The 17,736-nt window shown below is 37.4% G+C and overlaps 3 protein-coding genes across 3 annotated transcripts; all 3 read right to left on the reverse strand.

Annotated features, from left to right (window-relative positions):
- Positions 1-105: 105 nt before the first annotated feature.
- On the reverse strand, positions 106-3,192 carry LOC124444842 (vegetative incompatibility protein HET-E-1-like). The gene is made up of 9 exons (XM_046995510.1): positions 2,995-3,192; positions 2,668-2,803; positions 2,451-2,568; positions 2,229-2,359; positions 1,540-1,622; positions 987-1,092; positions 782-910; positions 490-648; positions 106-415 (listed from the first exon to the last, which is right to left on the reverse strand). Exons 1-9 carry the CDS (start codon positions 3,063-3,065, stop codon positions 296-298), a joined length of 1,053 nt encoding a protein of 350 aa, XP_046851466.1. The 5' UTR covers positions 3,066-3,192; the 3' UTR covers positions 106-295.
- LOC124444837 (probable ATP-dependent RNA helicase DDX41) lies at positions 3,120-13,940 on the reverse strand. The gene is made up of 22 exons (XM_046995503.1): positions 13,795-13,940; positions 12,717-12,803; positions 12,570-12,653; positions 11,324-11,402; positions 11,079-11,153; positions 10,948-11,008; positions 10,103-10,220; positions 9,944-10,035; positions 9,771-9,864; positions 9,629-9,688; positions 8,843-8,906; positions 8,324-8,396; positions 8,167-8,247; positions 7,093-7,174; positions 6,920-7,001; positions 6,779-6,828; positions 6,146-6,217; positions 5,085-5,181; positions 4,505-4,654; positions 3,820-3,891; positions 3,631-3,741; positions 3,120-3,534 (listed from the first exon to the last, which is right to left on the reverse strand). Exons 1-22 carry the CDS (start codon positions 13,855-13,857, stop codon positions 3,398-3,400), a joined length of 1,884 nt encoding a protein of 627 aa, XP_046851459.1. The 5' UTR covers positions 13,858-13,940; the 3' UTR covers positions 3,120-3,397.
- Positions 13,941-16,056: 2,116 nt separating this feature from the next.
- LOC124444849 (myosin heavy chain, clone 203-like) lies at positions 16,057-17,587 on the reverse strand. Its single transcript, XM_046995519.1, has 5 exons — positions 17,175-17,587; positions 17,077-17,108; positions 16,877-17,010; positions 16,539-16,806; positions 16,057-16,443 (listed from the first exon to the last, which is right to left on the reverse strand). Exons 1-5 carry the CDS (start codon positions 17,409-17,411, stop codon positions 16,263-16,265), a joined length of 852 nt encoding a protein of 283 aa, XP_046851475.1. The 5' UTR covers positions 17,412-17,587; the 3' UTR covers positions 16,057-16,262.
- Between the last annotated feature and the right edge of the window lie 149 nt (positions 17,588-17,736).

Here is a 17,736-nt window from a genome sequence, read left to right on the forward strand (position 1 = left end):
TGATTTCCAATCGTCACGTTTAAACATAAGCGCTTCTAGATTTTCTAAAACTCCTTAGAACTGCCTTGTATCCCACAAATCGGAAGATAATGAACCAATTAGCAATTGACGGGGGGCGCTATACAGCTCGTACGCCCATCTAATGTAGAATAACGACAAAGAATCTTTTTACAAAGAAAAATATCTTATGCATATTGAAAAGTATGTGAAAGAGTTCATTTAAATGTTAGCAATGCGAACAAAGGAAAAACAGCATGTAAAAAATCCAAGAGACATCAAAAGTAGATGGCGCTTCCTAAAGCAATCGGACAAGACGAAGAACATCACTTGCGCCACCTATAACCATCAGATGACCACCATCACCTACGTCCAACGCTTGAACAACTTTGCCAGAATTATCTATACAGCCAGCAACCTGGAATTCAGAAAAAGAACATTCCATAACCGGGAACTATTTCGACAAATCACTAGTCTATCAAAGTGTTAAACCTCGTGGGTATGTCTGTATAGAAGTTTTAGATCTCTGCTACCACTGCCACCAGCGGCAATGAGATCGCTGCTCACGAATCGTGCACAGTACAAAAATGCCCCTTTCTCAGATGGAAATGGTATGGTTTCAACGAGTGAGCCGCTCTTAAAATCCCATATCTAAAAAACAATAACAAAATACCATCACTTTTTAGAATTCGATCCGGGAGATAAAAGCTGTCACTAAGTCATATTTCTTGTCAATCCAACAGGTCCTACTCCTTCCGTAGCTATAACAGATCACCGCCCGTACTTGTAAAGCTTCATCGGTCACCCAAGAACCGGTTAGGATATTATCCATAGATATATCCAAAGAGTCCCCACCACACACATACGGACCCCATATGGTGCCAACTGAATGAGCAGAGCGCGTGTCCCAAATCTTCAAGACAATCAACAAGCCGCAATTAATTCTCCGATGACGATGTTAGACAAGATAGATGAGATAGCAATCTTACCTTAATACACTTATCCCAGCCGCCTGTGATAAAAACGTTGTCATCAAAAGGATGAAATTTCAAAGCAAACACTTTGCGACCATGACCGACCTCTCGAAACTCGGAACTAGCAAAAAGCATGGAAAATAGCAATCAAATTATCAAGGAAGGATACGGAAGAGCTAAGAACATTAAAGAAGTTGGCTTTTGTTGCAATTAATCATTGGCGGTCAAAATAAACGCCAATTTCGTGCAACATTCTTGAACACATGTTTCCAAGTGAAAATTCCTTTAAAACAGTTTCAATGGTGAATTTTATTCTTTGGAAATTCTCAGCCAACAGCATTTAGTTCGTAATAATTTATGGGTCCGCCACTCTTACTAACTGTGTAACCTTTAAGCAAACTATAGGAAATAGCAACATGCTGTTGAAATTATGCTTTCATGCTTTTCAGTAATAAAGATTCGAGGGCCTTGGATAACACATTCAGATTAACAGTCTGGCAACTTATGCATGCCAGTCAAATGTGCTCGTGACGCGTGTACGCATGCGCAAACACAAGTGTGCACTAACTCATCTTCGTTTGAAATTCCCGCTCCAGGAAAAGTTTTGATTATCGCATGGCTGTCACTATCGTAGACGCGGATGGTTTTGTCCTAAAGTTGAGAGAAAATCGCCGAAACTTTATTGAACTGCGCATGCGCATAAGCAACTATAAAGTAATAATTCTGAAAATTACATTGAAGTCTTACATAGAAAAACAGGGACAGCAGCGAATACGTAATTTAGGGGAGAAGGTATGTTCATTTTTTTCTTATGTTATAAATATAATCCATAATCTCAATTAAGACATGCATAATTATATAAATATTAGCCACCCCCAACTATCTGTCTGCCACCATGCCTGAAAACAATCATGCAGAAGCAAAAATGCATGACTCCCGTGTGGCTCATGATTGAATAGAAATGGCAGGGTGATTTGCACATGATGGTGGTCTTGTTGGTAATATCATAATCAACTATTTATGCAAAATCCGTGGTTGATTTTGGGTAGGTCAAAATCAATGACAATAACTCATTATTTTTTCAGGATATTTAAACTTCAAAATGCCTAAAAAAACAGTTTGATGGATGAAATTTATTATCTAAAAGTAATTTCATAGAAAGAGCTAAAATAGTGCATTTTGACTAACACTAGATTCTCCACTCACACCACGTTTGGTAAACATTGCATGACCATAACTTGTTGGAAAAAAAATAACCTTTCCTGCGGTGGCAAAAATCTTGCCATCATGAGAGAAATCCAATGTTTCAATTTCGTTTCCCTTCTCTAAAATCTTTCCTCGCTGTGCCCATTCCATTAGATCCCAGAATTTGATATCTCCTTGAGAGTCTGGCATTAATAGAATATATACTTGGTTCCCTTCACATTTCATAACTACTAGCATATGTAGCAAATGATATTTATTTCAACATTATTTAACCTGCAGTGACAAGACAGCTGGAATTATATGGATAGAACTTCACACAAGTAACAGGAAGACCAAAATTTGAACCGTACTGCAGTGGACGTTTCTTTTTCCCCTGCTTGACGGAGTACACCTAAAACAACGAAATGGTCCTTCCAAAGAAATGTCCTATAGTGAGTTTTTTTGAGGAAGCTTTAAAAAACAGTTTGAAGGTGACTATGATATTTAATACCTGCACTGCACCATTGCTGCAACCAGCAGCAAAATATTGGCTGTCGTGAGAAAAGTTGATGCTGTACGTTGCACCAATATCACCAAATTCAATATCTTCCACATATGAAATTTTATTCAGACGAAACGACGGATCCCTGTCATTTTTAAATCATTTCCGGTTACGACAATCTTACAATACCTAGACAATTGTTTTTCGTAGTATGCATTATGCATTTTGAAACGGTATCATATATAAATTTATAAATCGTTGCGGAAGTGGGCACAAACATATGCAATTTTCTGAATGCGCATAATTCACTAACGGTTTAAAACACAACTCACAGACCTTTCATCTAAACGCATATCAATTTCTTTTCCCATTTGAAGAGCGTCCTCCAAACGTCGTCTTCCAGACATTTGGCGAGCAAAGCAATATTTTTACCGTTAATCCATTGAGAAGAAAATATACAATTTTGTGAAGAAATACACAGAATTTTGAAATGAAATATCACATATCAAAACAAATCTGAAAGCTCCTATCATTTCGACACATACCCGGTATATTGACCTACGAGTTACCCCCTCCCAACTACCGGACATAGTTCCTATTGAAGTTTCACGGCCTCAAGGAAAGGGCGGAGGTGGAATACATAACATTTGGAACGCGATTATTCCGAAAGGAGGCAGCATTAATATTTACAAAAGCCGACAGTAGAAATAACGAGAACGAGAAGTTACAGTCCGCGTGTCTACCAATCAGCAGCTCCATGTGCAAGGTAATCCTTTCTGCCGATATTTCCCGTTTCTTTGATTTGTTTTGCCTCGAGTTTCGGACAATCAGTTATACGATGACCTAAGCCACCACAATAAGCACAACCGCGTTCATCTAAAAAAACAAGAATATAAAATTGGTCAATTGTCTGACCCATGTCCACCGGGTAGCGGACCCACAAACTCTCAATATCTTCAAAAATAATTTTACCGCCAACATTGAGAAGTTCTTCGTTTTCAGGTTCCAATGCGGCCAGAAAAGGCGGGATCTTTTGCTTCGCCTCAGCCAATAAATGCTTGAGATCCAACAAAACAGATTCGTCTGTATAAATATTTCAATGTGTGAGATAAAGCAACAAAGCGTGCTGGTTCTCTTTTGCTTCCCCGCAGAGCATCTTACCGCATGATTTATTGATGAAAGTGGTAGCGACTCCAGTTTTCCCACTGCGTCCAGTACGTCCTATTCTGTGCACTTTAAAGAGCAAAAAGATCCGTTTAGGGGCAAACACACAAAATTTTTTACTGAGGGAAAGTTGCCTCAAAATTGGACTTTCTTTTTAAATATGTTTGCATGCTTACTTCTGGAACTGTAGAAGTTTTTGTAATAGGATAATCTGAGAATTTATCTCGGAATTTGTGGTCAATCAATTCCAAGACATAGCTATTCGTTAATGTCAATTCGGGGATGGATTAACAGTGGTTTTATGGAGGCAGAGGGTGGGGGTTCGTCTTTTCTAGTTTTAATATAAATTTGTGTGGCTACTTATTAGTTTGATTACATTACATGTCAAACTATTTTTGGTTTAATCTTGTAAACTTTTTAATAGAATTGGGAAAGTTTTGGATGTGTGCTCCATTAAACATTATCTCAATTGCTTTTGTCACATTGGTCACATTGCTTTAAGTCACATTTTGTAACAAAAATTGGCTCTCAAGGCTGAGAGGATAGCGCACCCCCAAATCCATTCCTGTGTCAATAAAACATGACCAATGGAGACGACTGACCATTAATTAACTCCAATAGTTCCACAGTTCTGGACGCGAGCTCGCAAACAATATTGTCAAAAAGATTCCGATATCCTTACCATAATTCTCGATATCTTCAGGCATATCGTAATTTAATACGTGAGCGATATTGGGAAAATCGAGACCTTTTGAAGCGACGTCTGTGGCCACGAGAACGTCTTTCCGTCCAGCGCGGAAAGCACTGACGGCTCTCTCCCGTTCTTCTTGATCTGTTCGCGAGACAAAGAGGAACAATGAAGGATAATGACGCAAAGTATTGGATACGGATTGTTCACACTGTTATATGTAAGGTTTTCATACGACATAATTCGTCGTAATTCACTGTCGAAATTTGTTGTATTTCTTTCTTATGCACAATCGGAGAAACAAAAACAGAAATCATAATCATCATAATTTTTTGTTTTTTCACGACAATTACGACAGTCTTACGACAGCCTAACTTTAAGGAAAAACATGATTCCCGCCAATTCAGACAAACTTGATACAACAAATTTTTTGTGACAAAGACTCAATGACAACAAATTAAGACAAATGAATTAGGTCAAATAAAGACGAATTACGTTATTTGGAAGGCAGTTTTGAAAACAATTGCAACAAATGAATTCTGACGCTTTATGTCCTGCGGAAACCAGCTCTTACCTTTGTCTCCATGAATCGCAACAGCTTCGACACCTTTCAACAACAAGTATTCATGAATGTCATCGACGTCAGATTTCTTTGAGGCAAACACCAGGACCTTTTCAAATGAATAAATGGTATTAAGCATTCAATACTAGAAAATATAATATTCACGAGACATCTTTAGTTTTTAATAGAAACACTCAGTACAGATAGTGTGGAAACTATATTAGGAGAGATGAATACAATATAAAAATGAAGTAATGATTATAACTTTTGAAACTATTTTATGTACAAAATCATGTCTGAGCAGATAGTAGAGAGGAAAGTCGGGGGGGGGGACACGTCATGTCTAAACAGGAAAAAAGGGGCGGGGAGTCGAATGAATAACACTATGGAATCCAATATTGCTTCCCTGAGCAAGCATACTGGGGTATTCCTTTAAAGAATTTTGGAAAATTTTAAACAACCTGTAGGATGTGTTATATAATGTTGATATGTCTGCTTCAGTTTGAATATGGATTATTGAATGTAGTATTTCACATATTTCTCATTACTTTGCCATAACGATGTTCATCAAATGTGAAGTTGGTAAAAAAATGCCTTAGCAGGAAACATTGATTTTTGTGTGTCTCTCACTCCTTTGCCTTTGTATCTCCCGGAGAAGAACAGTGTGAAAAACTAAAACAGCATTTGTTTTCAGATAAAGTTACCCTAAGACACAATGAATATCCCATATTTTATATGGTCTTAATTTTGTTTGTACTTGAAGTAAAAATGTCACAGACGTGATGGAGAATTGCCCGCTACAGTATAATGCATGACAAATGTTCAATCAATGACTAACAGATAAATCCCAAATCAGTGATATTTGCATAAAATTTGAGTGTCTACTGAATGGACGACCCCTCTTCATAATTCAACAACTCAGACCCATCCATAATAAAATGGCCAATATTATGAAAAATAATATTTTCCCATAGCGGTATTACTTACAATATTACGAAAAATAATATTTTCCCATAGCGGTATTACTTACAATATTATGAAAAATAATATTATTCCATAGCGGTACTACTTACGGGAGGTGATGTTTTATTCAAACATTGCAGCAAGTAAACAACTTTAGCCTCTTGTTTCACGTATTCCACTTCCTAAAATTGAAGATTTCTTCACATGAGAGAATATTTCAATCATGGACGTTATGCATGGACCATGTACAACATTGCCCGAAGTCGTTTACGATAATGCGTGTCCTTCAGGGAAGTATTGTGTGTACTTCCGGGAAGTATTTTGTGTGTACTTCCGGGAAGTATTTTGTGAGTACTTCCGGGAAGTATTGCGAGTACTTCCGGAAAGTGTTCGCGAATAAGCAGCAGTTGAAAATTTCAATTTCAAGAGTAAAAACCATCTTAAATCAGGGATGGAATCAGGAATAGGTGGGGAGGGTTGTGCATTCCTCTTAGCCACGGTCACAGGGAATGTAGGATGGGTGGTAATTTCACTACAAAATTCTAATGTACAAAACAATTAAACAAAAGTAATAGTCAATAGGGTTGAATGAAGCACACTTCCTAAAATCGTCCAATCATAATAGAAAGGTAACGGAAAATAACAAAAATGTTGATATGCTACGGCAACAAGCAGTCACCGAAATGTAAGCAAAACACTCCACCCACCCCACCCACTTCCCCCAAAAGACCATCTTAAAGTACCTGGATAACGTCCAGACTGGCAGCCCCAGCTCTTCCGACGTTTATTGTCACTAAATAAACATTGAATTTCGCTTAAATATTGCTAATATTCATGTAGATAATGTTCACGCAAACTGATAAAATTCGTCAAGTTCAACCAACCAGGTTTTACCAAAGCACTTTTGGCGAAATTTTGGATTTTCTTCGGCATCGTCGCACTGAACAATAACGTCTGTCTTTGGCACTAAAATGAAGAGAATGTTTATGGTTGATGTTTCAGGGAGAGAGAGGAGAAAAGAATTATTTGACGATTTAGACGGATGACGTGAGAATACTTTGAAATAGGAGAATATTGTCCTAACATCTTCTTCAAAACCCATGTCAATCATTCTGTCAGCCTCATCAAGACACAGGTATCTTGTAAAAGAAAAAAAACCGCCAATATACAGTCAACTCTCGTTGGACAAGGAGCGTGAGGCGAGAGTCTTTGACATAGAATTGACTTTTATGTTGTGTTCACAGTAAAATACGTCCTGGGTGTCCGTTGTTACGACAGAAGAACAATAAAGATGATTGTTGGAAAAGCAGTGACGTAATAGTGAGAGTAATTTAATACAATTCATAGTAATTTCAGTTGGAGGGGGGAGGGGGGGAATAAACACTAACGTTCTTAATTGCTAGTCAGAAATGGATTTAGAGGAGGATTGTGGAGGAGTGCAAATTTCCTATAAAATAGTAGTATACCAAATAGTTATAAGCAAAAGCTATTGTGGTTTGTGTTTCTGTTTACTTACACATCCATATATCTCCCAATTATGATACTAAGGTAATCACTAACAGGATCAAACAAAAAAATCAAATCTAAACTAGAGCACAACCCACCCCCTCACACGAACACAAAAAGCCATCATGAATCCATTAATGTTGTGGGTGTCCGTAATAACGTGATGTCCGCACGGAAAAAGTTGACTGCAACAACGGAGCTACGACTGCAACAACGAAGCTACGACTGTAACAACGAAGCTACGACTGTAACAACGAAGCTACGACTGTAACAACGAAGCTACGACTGTAACAACGAAGCTACGACTGTAGCAACAAAGCTACGACTGTAGCAACAAAGCTACGACTGTAGCAACAAAGCTACGACTGTAGCAACAAAGCTACGACTGTAGCAACAAAGCTGCGACTGTAGCTACAAAGCTACGACTGTAACAACGAAGCTGCGACTGTAGCTACAAAGCTACGACTGTAGCAACAAAGCTACGACTGTAGCAACAAAGCTACGACTGTAGCAACAAAGCTGCGACTGTAGCAACAAAGCTACGACTGTAGCAACAAAGCTACGACTGTAGCAACAAAGCTACGACTGTAGCAACGATAAATCGACAACGAGACCTTTTACGTACCTGCAAATATCCAAGTTAACCACTTTCTTGTCAAGCAAATCCATAAGTCGACCGGGCGTCGCAACAATGATGTGAACACCCCTGTTATTAAAATTAACGAACGACACCATCACAACATTTTCAAATCGTGAACGATTGTTGTGAATAATCAAATTACCGTCTTATCCTCTCACTCTGATCCTTCATGGAAGACCCACCGATGCAGAGAACAGTGCGGATGGACGGAAAGCCTGAAAAATCGTTAAAAACATCACACGTCGCCTGAAAAATCGTTAAAACATCGCACGTAGCCTGAAAAATCGTTAAAACATCGCACGTAGCCTGAAAAATCGTTAAAAACATCGTGCGGAGCTTGAAAAATCGTTAAAAACATCGCACGTAGCCTGAAAAATCGTCAAAACATCGTACGGAGCCTGAAAAATCGTTAAAAACATCGCACGTAGCCTGAAAAATCGTCAAAAACATCGTACGGAGCCTGAAAAATCATTAAAAACATCGCACGTAGCCTGAAAAATCGTCAAAAACATCGTACGGAGCCTGAAAAATCGTTAAAAACATTGTACGAAGCCTGAAAAATCGTTAAAAACATCGTACGTATCCTGAGAAATCGTTAAAAACATCGCACGTATAGCTACAACTATAGATCAATAGTTCGCCCATTAAAGAAACTGCTTACCATCAACTTCCAACGCTCTGGTAAAGTTTTGAATAACATCACACGTTTGTTTAGCAAGCTCTCGCTGATAAAGAAAAAAGTGAAACATTGACGACAGGGGTCGGTTGCACGAAGGGAGGGATAACGCTATTCGCTGGATGGCAAAAATTTTTAAGGCTTCAAAAATCTCAGAAAAGGGAACAATCTAAGATTTGAACTGGAATATCAATGAAATGTAATATTGGTTCTACAATTATAAAGTTCCATTATCGTAAAGAAAATATAACCACTTTTTTTACAGGTTCGATTAAGTTGCTATCCAATGGATAACGCTATCCAGGCTTCGTGCAACCGGCCCCAGAACACCAACTGACGCATCAAAAAAATATAAGAAATACTTTACTATGGATAGTGGATACTCTTGTTGGATATATCACACTAACTGGTTATAGTAGTCTGATTGGATAATCTAATTGGATACTTCACTCTAGTTTACCGACACATCAAAAAATGTAAGCAATGCTTTAATGTGGATAGTGGATACTCTTGTTGGATATATCACACAAATTGGTTAAGTAGTCTGATTGGATAGTTTCTAATCTGTAATGGAAAGACTAATCGGCAAATTTAGCGTCACGTGACCAACGGCTTTCGTCCGACAAATATTGCTTTTATATTTCCCTCGCTTTCCCTGTATATTTACATCAATCAAAAGTCTCGCGGAAGCACTCGATTTTGTCCAACAACACAGTGAAATATTGAAAATATTCGCACATTGTGAATATCAAACTGACAAACTCAACTTACCGAAGGTACAACAATAAGACCATATGGACCTTCGTCTCGACAGAATGGTAGAGCCTTCTCCTGGCAAAAAAGTGTACGACTTCACTTTCCCAAAAAATTCAACATAATATACATTCGACCTTAATCACGTGGACCAACTGACCTGCTCCAAACAGAACATTACAATCGGCAACGTGAAGACCAGAGTCTTTCCCGAGCCCGTGAACGCTATACCGATGATGTCGCGACCAGTTAAACTAACACATATTCAAGTACAAAAATCACTTGGCCATGAAAATAACTGGGATCGAGGTAATGGAAGCCAAAAAAGCTTACACAGTAGGAATTCCCTGAATTTGTATTGGACTGGGCCGATAGATGTTCATTCTTTTCAATGCGTTGATGATTGCTCGGGGAAATTTCATTTCCTGGAAAAGTTTATTGAATTATTATAAATCTTGACAAGAAAACAAAACGCTTCGAGAGCATTTTCACCTTGAAGTGCTTGATGGGTGGAGGAATGTCGTCTCCCTCGACTAGAATGTGTTTCTTTTTGCGTATTTTCTCGAATTTTGATTGAGGAAAAGTTTGAAAATATCGTGGTGGACGCCATCTAAACAGAATGGTAAATAGTAAATTCTCCTTACACTAGGGTGGGGGGAGGGGAACGAGGGGGGCTTGAGCCCCCAACATTTAATAAAGATTTAATTAAGTGCCTCCCCCCCCTACACTGTCTTGCAGCATCATTGAACAATAATATTATAGTGGTAAAGTGTCATTTAAACACGCAAAAGCGTCTCTTTTATTTACTGTGATCCAATTTTACCATACCATATGATGACGTCGTTTTTTAAGGTGCAATTGGTTTTCCGTGTATTTCCGTTTGGAAAGAACAATTAAAAAGTACGTTGAATAAGAAAGACCTTTGCTATTGAAATTGGAACATGTATCTAACGAATTTTATCATGCCATAGTAAGAAAACATTCTGTTTATAGCAAAAAGATCTCATGTTTAAACTGTTTGTAAACCACTTCGTGGGCAAGGGGGAAGCCAGGGATGGGAAAAGGGGGCAAACCCTTCCTTTTCGCGACAATTTCTAATTGAAAACTTTGCAAGTTGCTTTTTGGCACGTCACAAATGCCTTCCCTACCTTTTCATAAATCCTGCAAACACAAAGGATTGGTGTAGTTCAAAAAAATATAAAATGACAAGCTTTCCGCATCAAAACGATATCATAATAACGTTGCACAACGAAATTTGATCACGTGGTACAACAAATTTGAGGTCCGCTCATCTTACCACTTTACAGGTTTTAATGAAATCTTAGAGCAGAACTTACCCAGTTTTTATTGGGTCTGTATAAACGACTCCTTTTGCAATTTCACTCACAGCCATCAAAGCTGTTAAAAAAAAAAACATGAAAATGACGAGTGCAGCCAACCAAGTAAAGTGACAACAAATTCCACAAACCTTTCTTTTCCGCAATGCTCTCCAAAATCTTTTGTTCCTCTTTCAACTGTTTTTCAATTTCTGTTTCTTTGACAGCTAAAATGTAGTGGTTTCAAGTAAGTGAAAAGAAAAAGGTAGAAATTGGAATTTTAGTAGAACTAATTGAAATGAACAAAAAAGAGATCGAAATGAAAGTGGAAGTAATTGAAAAGACAATAACAGAAGATAATAAAATAATTCATAAAAAATAAACTCATTTGTCATACTTTCAGCTTTTTTGAGTAGCTCACTGTGCTGGTCCAATAGACTAACATTGGGAAGGCCAGATGACGCATTGTCAGCCACCTTCATAAAACAACAAAAAGTTAACCTTCTTTGTGATAACTTGGAGAGATCAAGCATGATCTGGCAAGTTCTTGCATGATAAGATCGTGGCAAGATCTAGCACAAAATCTTGCAAGATCAAGCAAGATTTGGCAAGTTCTTGCATGATAAGATCGTGGCAAGATCTAGCACAAAATCTTGCAAGATCAAGCATGATTTGGCAAGTTCTTGCATGATAAGATTGTGGCAAGATCTAGCACAAAATCTTGCAAGATCAAGCATGATTTGGCAAGTTCTTGCATGATAAGATCGTGGCAAGATCTAGCAAAAAATCTTGCAAGATCAAGCATGATTTGGAAAGTTCTTGCATGATAAGATCGTGGCAAGATCTAGCACAAAATCTTGCAAGATCAAGCATGATTTGGAAAGTTCTTGCATGATCTAAGCAAGATCTTGGTGGGATCATGGTAAGATCTTGGAAAAGGGATGGATCCAGTTTTTACAATCTAGGTTGGATTCAATTTTAATGGCTCCTTTGTAGGTCATTGTGTCCATATGTCATTCAAAAGTAAGATTTTATGTGGTTTGACTTGTGACCCTGGGAAATGAGTAGTTGGTAGTTTTAATTGGTTGGATTATTAATATTTGCTGGGAAATTTTACTCCCCCTTGCACCCCTTCTAGCCGAGGTTAGAGGAGATGCACAACCACCATGAACCCATACCCCAAATCCGTCCCTGTTGTGATTAGTCAAACAATTTCACGAGAAAAAAAAGGAAAAGGTTTCGAATACTAGACCATCCAAATCAAAAATTAAAAAGATATTGAGATAAGATCAACATGCTTCTTCCTATTTATGTTTACACAGGCTGATGAAAATAATCAGTAGCAAAACTAGCCTATTTTTTACTCCTACAGCGCATATATTTTTGTGTTCAAAGAGAATGAGTAATTACGTTTCTAAAGAAATAAATAGTAATTTTGCTGAAAAATTTGTATAGCAGGATTAAAAGATCGGGCTTGCTTTCCCACTAAAAAAACCATCTGGTTGCATGCTTACCAAAACTTCTTGTTTTGAATGTATTAAACACATAATTTGAAAAACATTTACGAATGAATCATTTGAGCAATCATTGACATTGTTTAAGAACAACCCACAGGCAATAGTATGTATGTATGTATGGCTCACATTCTCTTTCTTTGTTTCTCCTTCCGTAGATTTTTCATTCTTGATGTTTCCACTTCCATGGAGGAGCTTTGCACGTCTCTCTAACTATAAAAACAAGATTAGATATCTTTCTTACCACAAAAAAATGGAAATTCAAACAAAATGTACCTCTTGCTTTCTGCGATCTTTCAACGATATATAAGGAGTATGTTCTTCGTCATCTGATGAGTCTGATTTATGTTTCTGCAACGCTCGCTATAGAAAATGCCATTGTATTATTGAGATAAATAAAACTTCATTAAAATGATTCCATTGTAGATTCCACTTTGTTGCATTCATAAAATTTGTTTATTTGAAACTTTCACACAGGGTGCTTCTTCGGTTTCCATTACACTATATCTTATTTTCATTCACTTTCATTACTCTATTTCTCTTATTCTTAACTTAAAACATTCAGATACACATTGAGCACAGCATGAAAACTGGTCACTTGTGTAACTAGTAATTTGTCGAATGTGAAACCTACTTGTACGAAATTATACGAAAGTGCATTTCATGTACATTATACATGAAAACTTTACCAATACGGTCGGCATAAGCTACATGGAATGCAATTTGACGTCTTTACAAGTTACGTTATTGCATCTGTTACTGGCTGTAGGTCTGCTGGCTGTGACAAGCCAGTGAATAACCCATTCATATATACAAAGTAACAAGTAAAGTAAATGGTTTGAACCCGGGAGTATCATTATATGTTTGTAAATGATGATCGTCCAGGTTAATAAAGTCCTGAGAAGGACTGTTTTTGTTGTTGTTGACTGACGTTTCGACAACCTTAGCGGTAGTCATCTTCAGAGTCAAATGAGGAGTAAACGTCAGGTTAGCCATATTTGTTATCTGGTTCTTACGTCATTGTATTGTGTGTACAGGAATGTGTATTGTCATTGTGGATTAGTGTGAAGTGAAATATTTTATTTTTAGTTGTGATGTGTGATTTAGGTGTGACGTATTTAGTTGTAATGTGTGGGTGTCAATTGTGTATTGTCATTGTGAATTAGTTTGAAGTGTAGTGTTTTTAGTTGATCGTTTGTTTGTATTGTGAATAAGTCGTTTGTAAGGTGCCGGTAATTGCTGTGATCTGTTCAGGGGGGTTTGTTCCAACGATCATCATTTACAAACATATAACAAAGTAACAACTAATAAATACTTTTTAGCTACTCATTTTCGTACGAAAACCTCTTCCCACCTTGGAATAGCTTGTTTGATTTGAATCGTCTTCTAATCTTCTCTTTCGTTCATTCCCTTCCATATCTTAAAAGAAGTTGATAATAAGAATGTAGGCATTCATTCACTCTCACTGTTCTCTCTTCAACTGAACACGCGCCATTTCGCTTCGATGACAGATTATAAGACAGACTTGTTTCCATCTACTACATCGATATTGTGAAAAATCCAATATGGCGGAAGAGGACGTAGTCTTTGAAGATTCTCCGCTTTTTAAACATCTCTCCCTTGTTGGATTTACGGAATTCGACGTAGCAAAAAGAATTGAAAAGGATGAAGTAATCGAAGGAAGTGATTCTGGGCATGTTATGGATGACAGTGTATACAACTCCGTGCACAGACCTTTCAGAAAATTGGCACAATTCATAAAACACAAAATTATGTTTTTATTAAAATGGGATTATTCACATAAGGATAAAATATCTTATTATAGTACTTTCGTTGGTATAATAAAGCGTTCTGAACTTTTGACGGACGAGCATTTGGAGATTTTGTTTCGGGCAGAGCAATGCCATGATATTTCGTTGGAGTGCAATGACGAAACTACTTCTCACATCAAAAATTTCTCCATGGATGATGACGTTTTCAACATGTTCAGCTCGTTTATGGCATTGCTGACATTTTTACTGGCGAGTATAATTATCAAAATTATTCCTCTTTCTTTCTTACATCGAACTATGTTGTCTGTCGTTTTTATCGTGACCGTTGTTTTCCTTCAAATATTTCCCTACTTACGTGCGAGAAAAAAGGCATTTTTCACGAACGAGGAATTCAATCTTATTGCCTTCACGAAGTTTGCTCAAAATTATTTACTCTTAATACGAAATGTGATCCTTTTCATTCGAGAAAAGGAATTGATTGCACGCGGTCACGTCATTGTCAACCCTTCTGCACCTATCACAGGACTGGAAAATCAAATTAAACAATGCATGATGCTTAGAAAATGCCTTCAAACTAACATGAAGAAATACAACGCTCGAGTTTGCGACAAGATTAAGGACATAACCTTTTCAGATTCTAGCAATTCGGTATATTTAGACTGGCTTCAAGGCCATCTTGAAAAAATGAGGAAGAATTGTGAAATCACGACAGAGCAAGTTTATCAACATGCCGAGGAGAATAGCTTGCTCTCCCTTAAGGAGGAATTCCATGCGCTTGGCTATTACCAATCTACATTGTTATGCTTTATAGCTGTAACTATGATTTTGAACATTATTGCTCTTATGCAAGATCGTTCTCCCAAGCCTTTGGAGTTTGCGAATTGTTTGAGAGAATTACTTAATGATGGAAATGATTATGTTCAGGAAATCAAGTGTTGCTATCGATTTCATGAAAGAGAAATCCCCGCTCGTAGTTTCGATGAAAACTTTGGATTTATGAAGAGCCCGCGGGAGGTCCACACTCCTTTGTCATTAGCATGGCGTAGCTTGATCATGCATCTTCAGGAAGCGTGCACGCAGTCCATTGAAACAGAGAAAAAGTTCGTAAATTTGATGACTGAGAAAAACTTGCCAATCGATGAAGTTCGTAAGGACGTATCTCGGTTGAGTCAAGAAATGGAGAATGTGAATGTTTGTTGGAAAGAGAGTTTAGAAAGATTTCAGCAAATTGCGATTGAGACTTGCGATGACGTAAAAACGAAAAATGTTGATGACGAAGAACGCGAGGTTAGCGTCAGTGTGGATGTCGATGAGGAGAATTTCAATCATGAGAATAGTGACGTTATGTGTGATGTTGTTTACGAAGGTGTTTCTGAATATCAGGATGGCTTATCACGTGACACAAGTAGTGATGACATTTTAAACGAGCAAAGATCCCGACACGAAAGTCGTTATCTTCTTCACGAACTCAAATCTGTCTTAGCGACTAGAGACGATGAAAAAATGGTCGGAATCCCTAAAGTTTTGTTGAAAAAACTTGAAAAGAACGTGGAAAACATCGACGAATGCGGGAAGTGCGAATCTGTCGAAGATTTGGATGAGACACAAGCTTTGGATAGCCCATATAGTGAAGATAAATCTTTTGATGTAAGTGTTTCATCCTCTACGGAAATGAAGGATGTTACAAGAGGCGTGATGAGTCATGTAGATAGGGATGTTCACAATGGATTTGCGTCAATGATAGCAGCTGCTGCTCTTGCTAGGAATAAAGATTTGGGTGTAACTGAAAAACGGTATGAACATCTCACATGCGAAGCGCTTAGCGATGATAACGAGGGAGGTTAATCATCTTTATAAATATATATATTGCAAAATTAATAATACCGCAACAACATGTTGTGACTTAGTATTTTTTTCCGATTCTTTTTTTCTGTCTCTTTTTTTCAACCATATTTTTCTATTTGAAGCAACGACTTTCGAGTTTTCTTATTCTGCTGAGTTTCTTGCGAACATCCAGTTGTTTCCATTTCTTTATGTTTGAACGCTTCTCTCACTTGAGAAGGCGTGAGGAATGAGTCTCGTTGTGTTGGCTGCCTTGAGCTCGCCGTGAACGATGAAACTGTTTTTGATGAAGCTGTTGGCGTAGTTCGGTGATTTCTTGGTCCATCGCGTCATTGATTCCTTCCAAACTTAAACTTTCTTCTTTGCATCTCTTCAGTTCAGCAGACAACCTATGTACGGAACACAGATCATGCCTAATAAACTACGGTCTAAGCCTCTATAAAAGGAGCAACTTTTAAGAATCCTTTATTGTTGTATAATTCACCTCCGAATTTCTGGTTGTTCTTTGACTTTCTCTGACAGCAAATCCTTTCCTTTTTTCAACTCAACTGTTTTATCGTTTTCAGTTTGCATGTATTTTTCTGCCTCTACAAACGTTGTCCGGAATTTAAATGATACTACAATACCATATCGGTTTCTCGAGCACAAACCTTTCAATTCCTTTTCCAATTTCTCGATTGTAGAAACTATAGATGTCTTTTTCTTTTGCAATACACACAATTTGTTCTTTTCTTTGCGTATTGCATCAAGCTCTACAGGAGAGAGGAAAAGATGTACAAATGCAGGATTGTCTTCATCATTCGATCTCGATGATTTAAAAACCTGATCTCAATTTTTCTATGTTTTCTACGAGTTCTTTTAATTCAATAGCTTTAATTGCTTCCCTTGTCTTCTCTCCCTTTCCAGTCAGGTCATATATGGATGAAAACTCTTTGCAGTCTGCGATGAATGTCTCTCTACAATAAAACATACGTCAGCGAATGTTATTAATCGATCACATGTAATGAAATTCCTTATCATACCTTTCAAGCTGCCTTCCACTTTCCTTATCTTTCTACAAATACGCATGGATTTGTTATATTTATCTGTTAGAGCATTGTTAGCACTACTTTAAACCTACCAATTTATTTTTTAAGTCCTTCATCTCTTGTTCCAGTTGTCGTTTCTGAGCGTTCATAATATTTGTTTTTATTTTCAGCCATTGTACTTGTAATTCTTGTTCCGCCACATTATTATTTTGAATCGCAAGACTACCCTGAAGTGACTTTATTTCGTCTCTGATTTCTGCAGTTTTTGTCTGTGTTGAAGAAATTTCTTCGTTTGCTATTGAAGAATTATAAAGAGTTAACATTTTCATCTAAGTCAATTTTTCCCCGCATACAAACTTTTGAATTCACCCTAAACCACTTCACCTGCTTTGAATTTGGTACTTCTTTCCTTCACTTGTTCTTCCGAATGTAAAATTTGTGCGTACAAGTCTTGTAAAATGCAATTTGTTTCCATTTATCAAATGACGAGAATGGTTTTTAAACACTTCACAGTTTCTACCGGTAACCGAAGTGAGGTTGTCACCTTGAACTATTTATCCAAAAATGACGAAATTTTTGACGGCAACAAAATACTGACACGAAAAACTAGCATTTTTTATGAATGTATTAAACACTCCACGTTCATTTGATCGA

The sequence above is a fragment of the Xenia sp. Carnegie-2017 genome, unplaced genomic scaffold (assembly GCF_021976095.1).
Source record: "Xenia sp. Carnegie-2017 unplaced genomic scaffold, XeniaSp_v1 HiC_scaffold_21, whole genome shotgun sequence".
Classification (NCBI taxonomy): Eukaryota; Metazoa; Cnidaria; class Anthozoa; order Malacalcyonacea; family Xeniidae; genus Xenia; species Xenia sp. Carnegie-2017.

Excerpts from the sequence above, each read along its gene's own strand:
- LOC124444849 (XM_046995519.1), bottom strand. The coding sequence starts at position 17,411 with ATGAAAATGTTAACTCTTTATAATTCTTCAATAGCAAACGAAGAAATT. Across the intron at positions 17,011-17,076 it reads AGTGGAAGGCAGCTTGAAAG|AGAGACATTCATCGCAGACT; the intron begins GTATGATAAGGA and ends GTTTTATTGTAG. Across the intron at positions 16,807-16,876 it reads CATAGAAAAATTGAGATCAG|AGCTTGATGCAATACGCAAA; the intron begins GTTTTTAAATCA and ends TCTCTCCTGTAG.
- LOC124444837 (XM_046995503.1), bottom strand. The coding sequence starts at position 13,857 with ATGGAAGGGAATGAACGAAAGAGAAGATTAGAAGACGATTCAAATCAA. Across the intron at positions 10,036-10,102 it reads CACCCATCAAGCACTTCAAG|GAAATGAAATTTCCCCGAGC; the intron begins GTGAAAATGCTC and ends AAACTTTTCCAG. Across the intron at positions 3,892-4,504 it reads TGAAGATATCGAGAATTATG|TGCACAGAATAGGACGTACT; the intron begins GTAAGGATATCG and ends TGCTCTTTAAAG.
- LOC124444842 (XM_046995510.1), bottom strand. The coding sequence starts at position 3,065 with ATGTCTGGAAGACGACGTTTGGAGGACGCTCTTCAAATGGGAAAAGAA. Across the intron at positions 2,569-2,667 it reads GCAGCAATGGTGCAGTGCAG|GTGTACTCCGTCAAGCAGGG; the intron begins GTATTAAATATC and ends TCGTTGTTTTAG. Across the intron at positions 911-986 it reads GCTGGGATAAGTGTATTAAG|ATTTGGGACACGCGCTCTGC; the intron begins GTAAGATTGCTA and ends ATTGTCTTGAAG.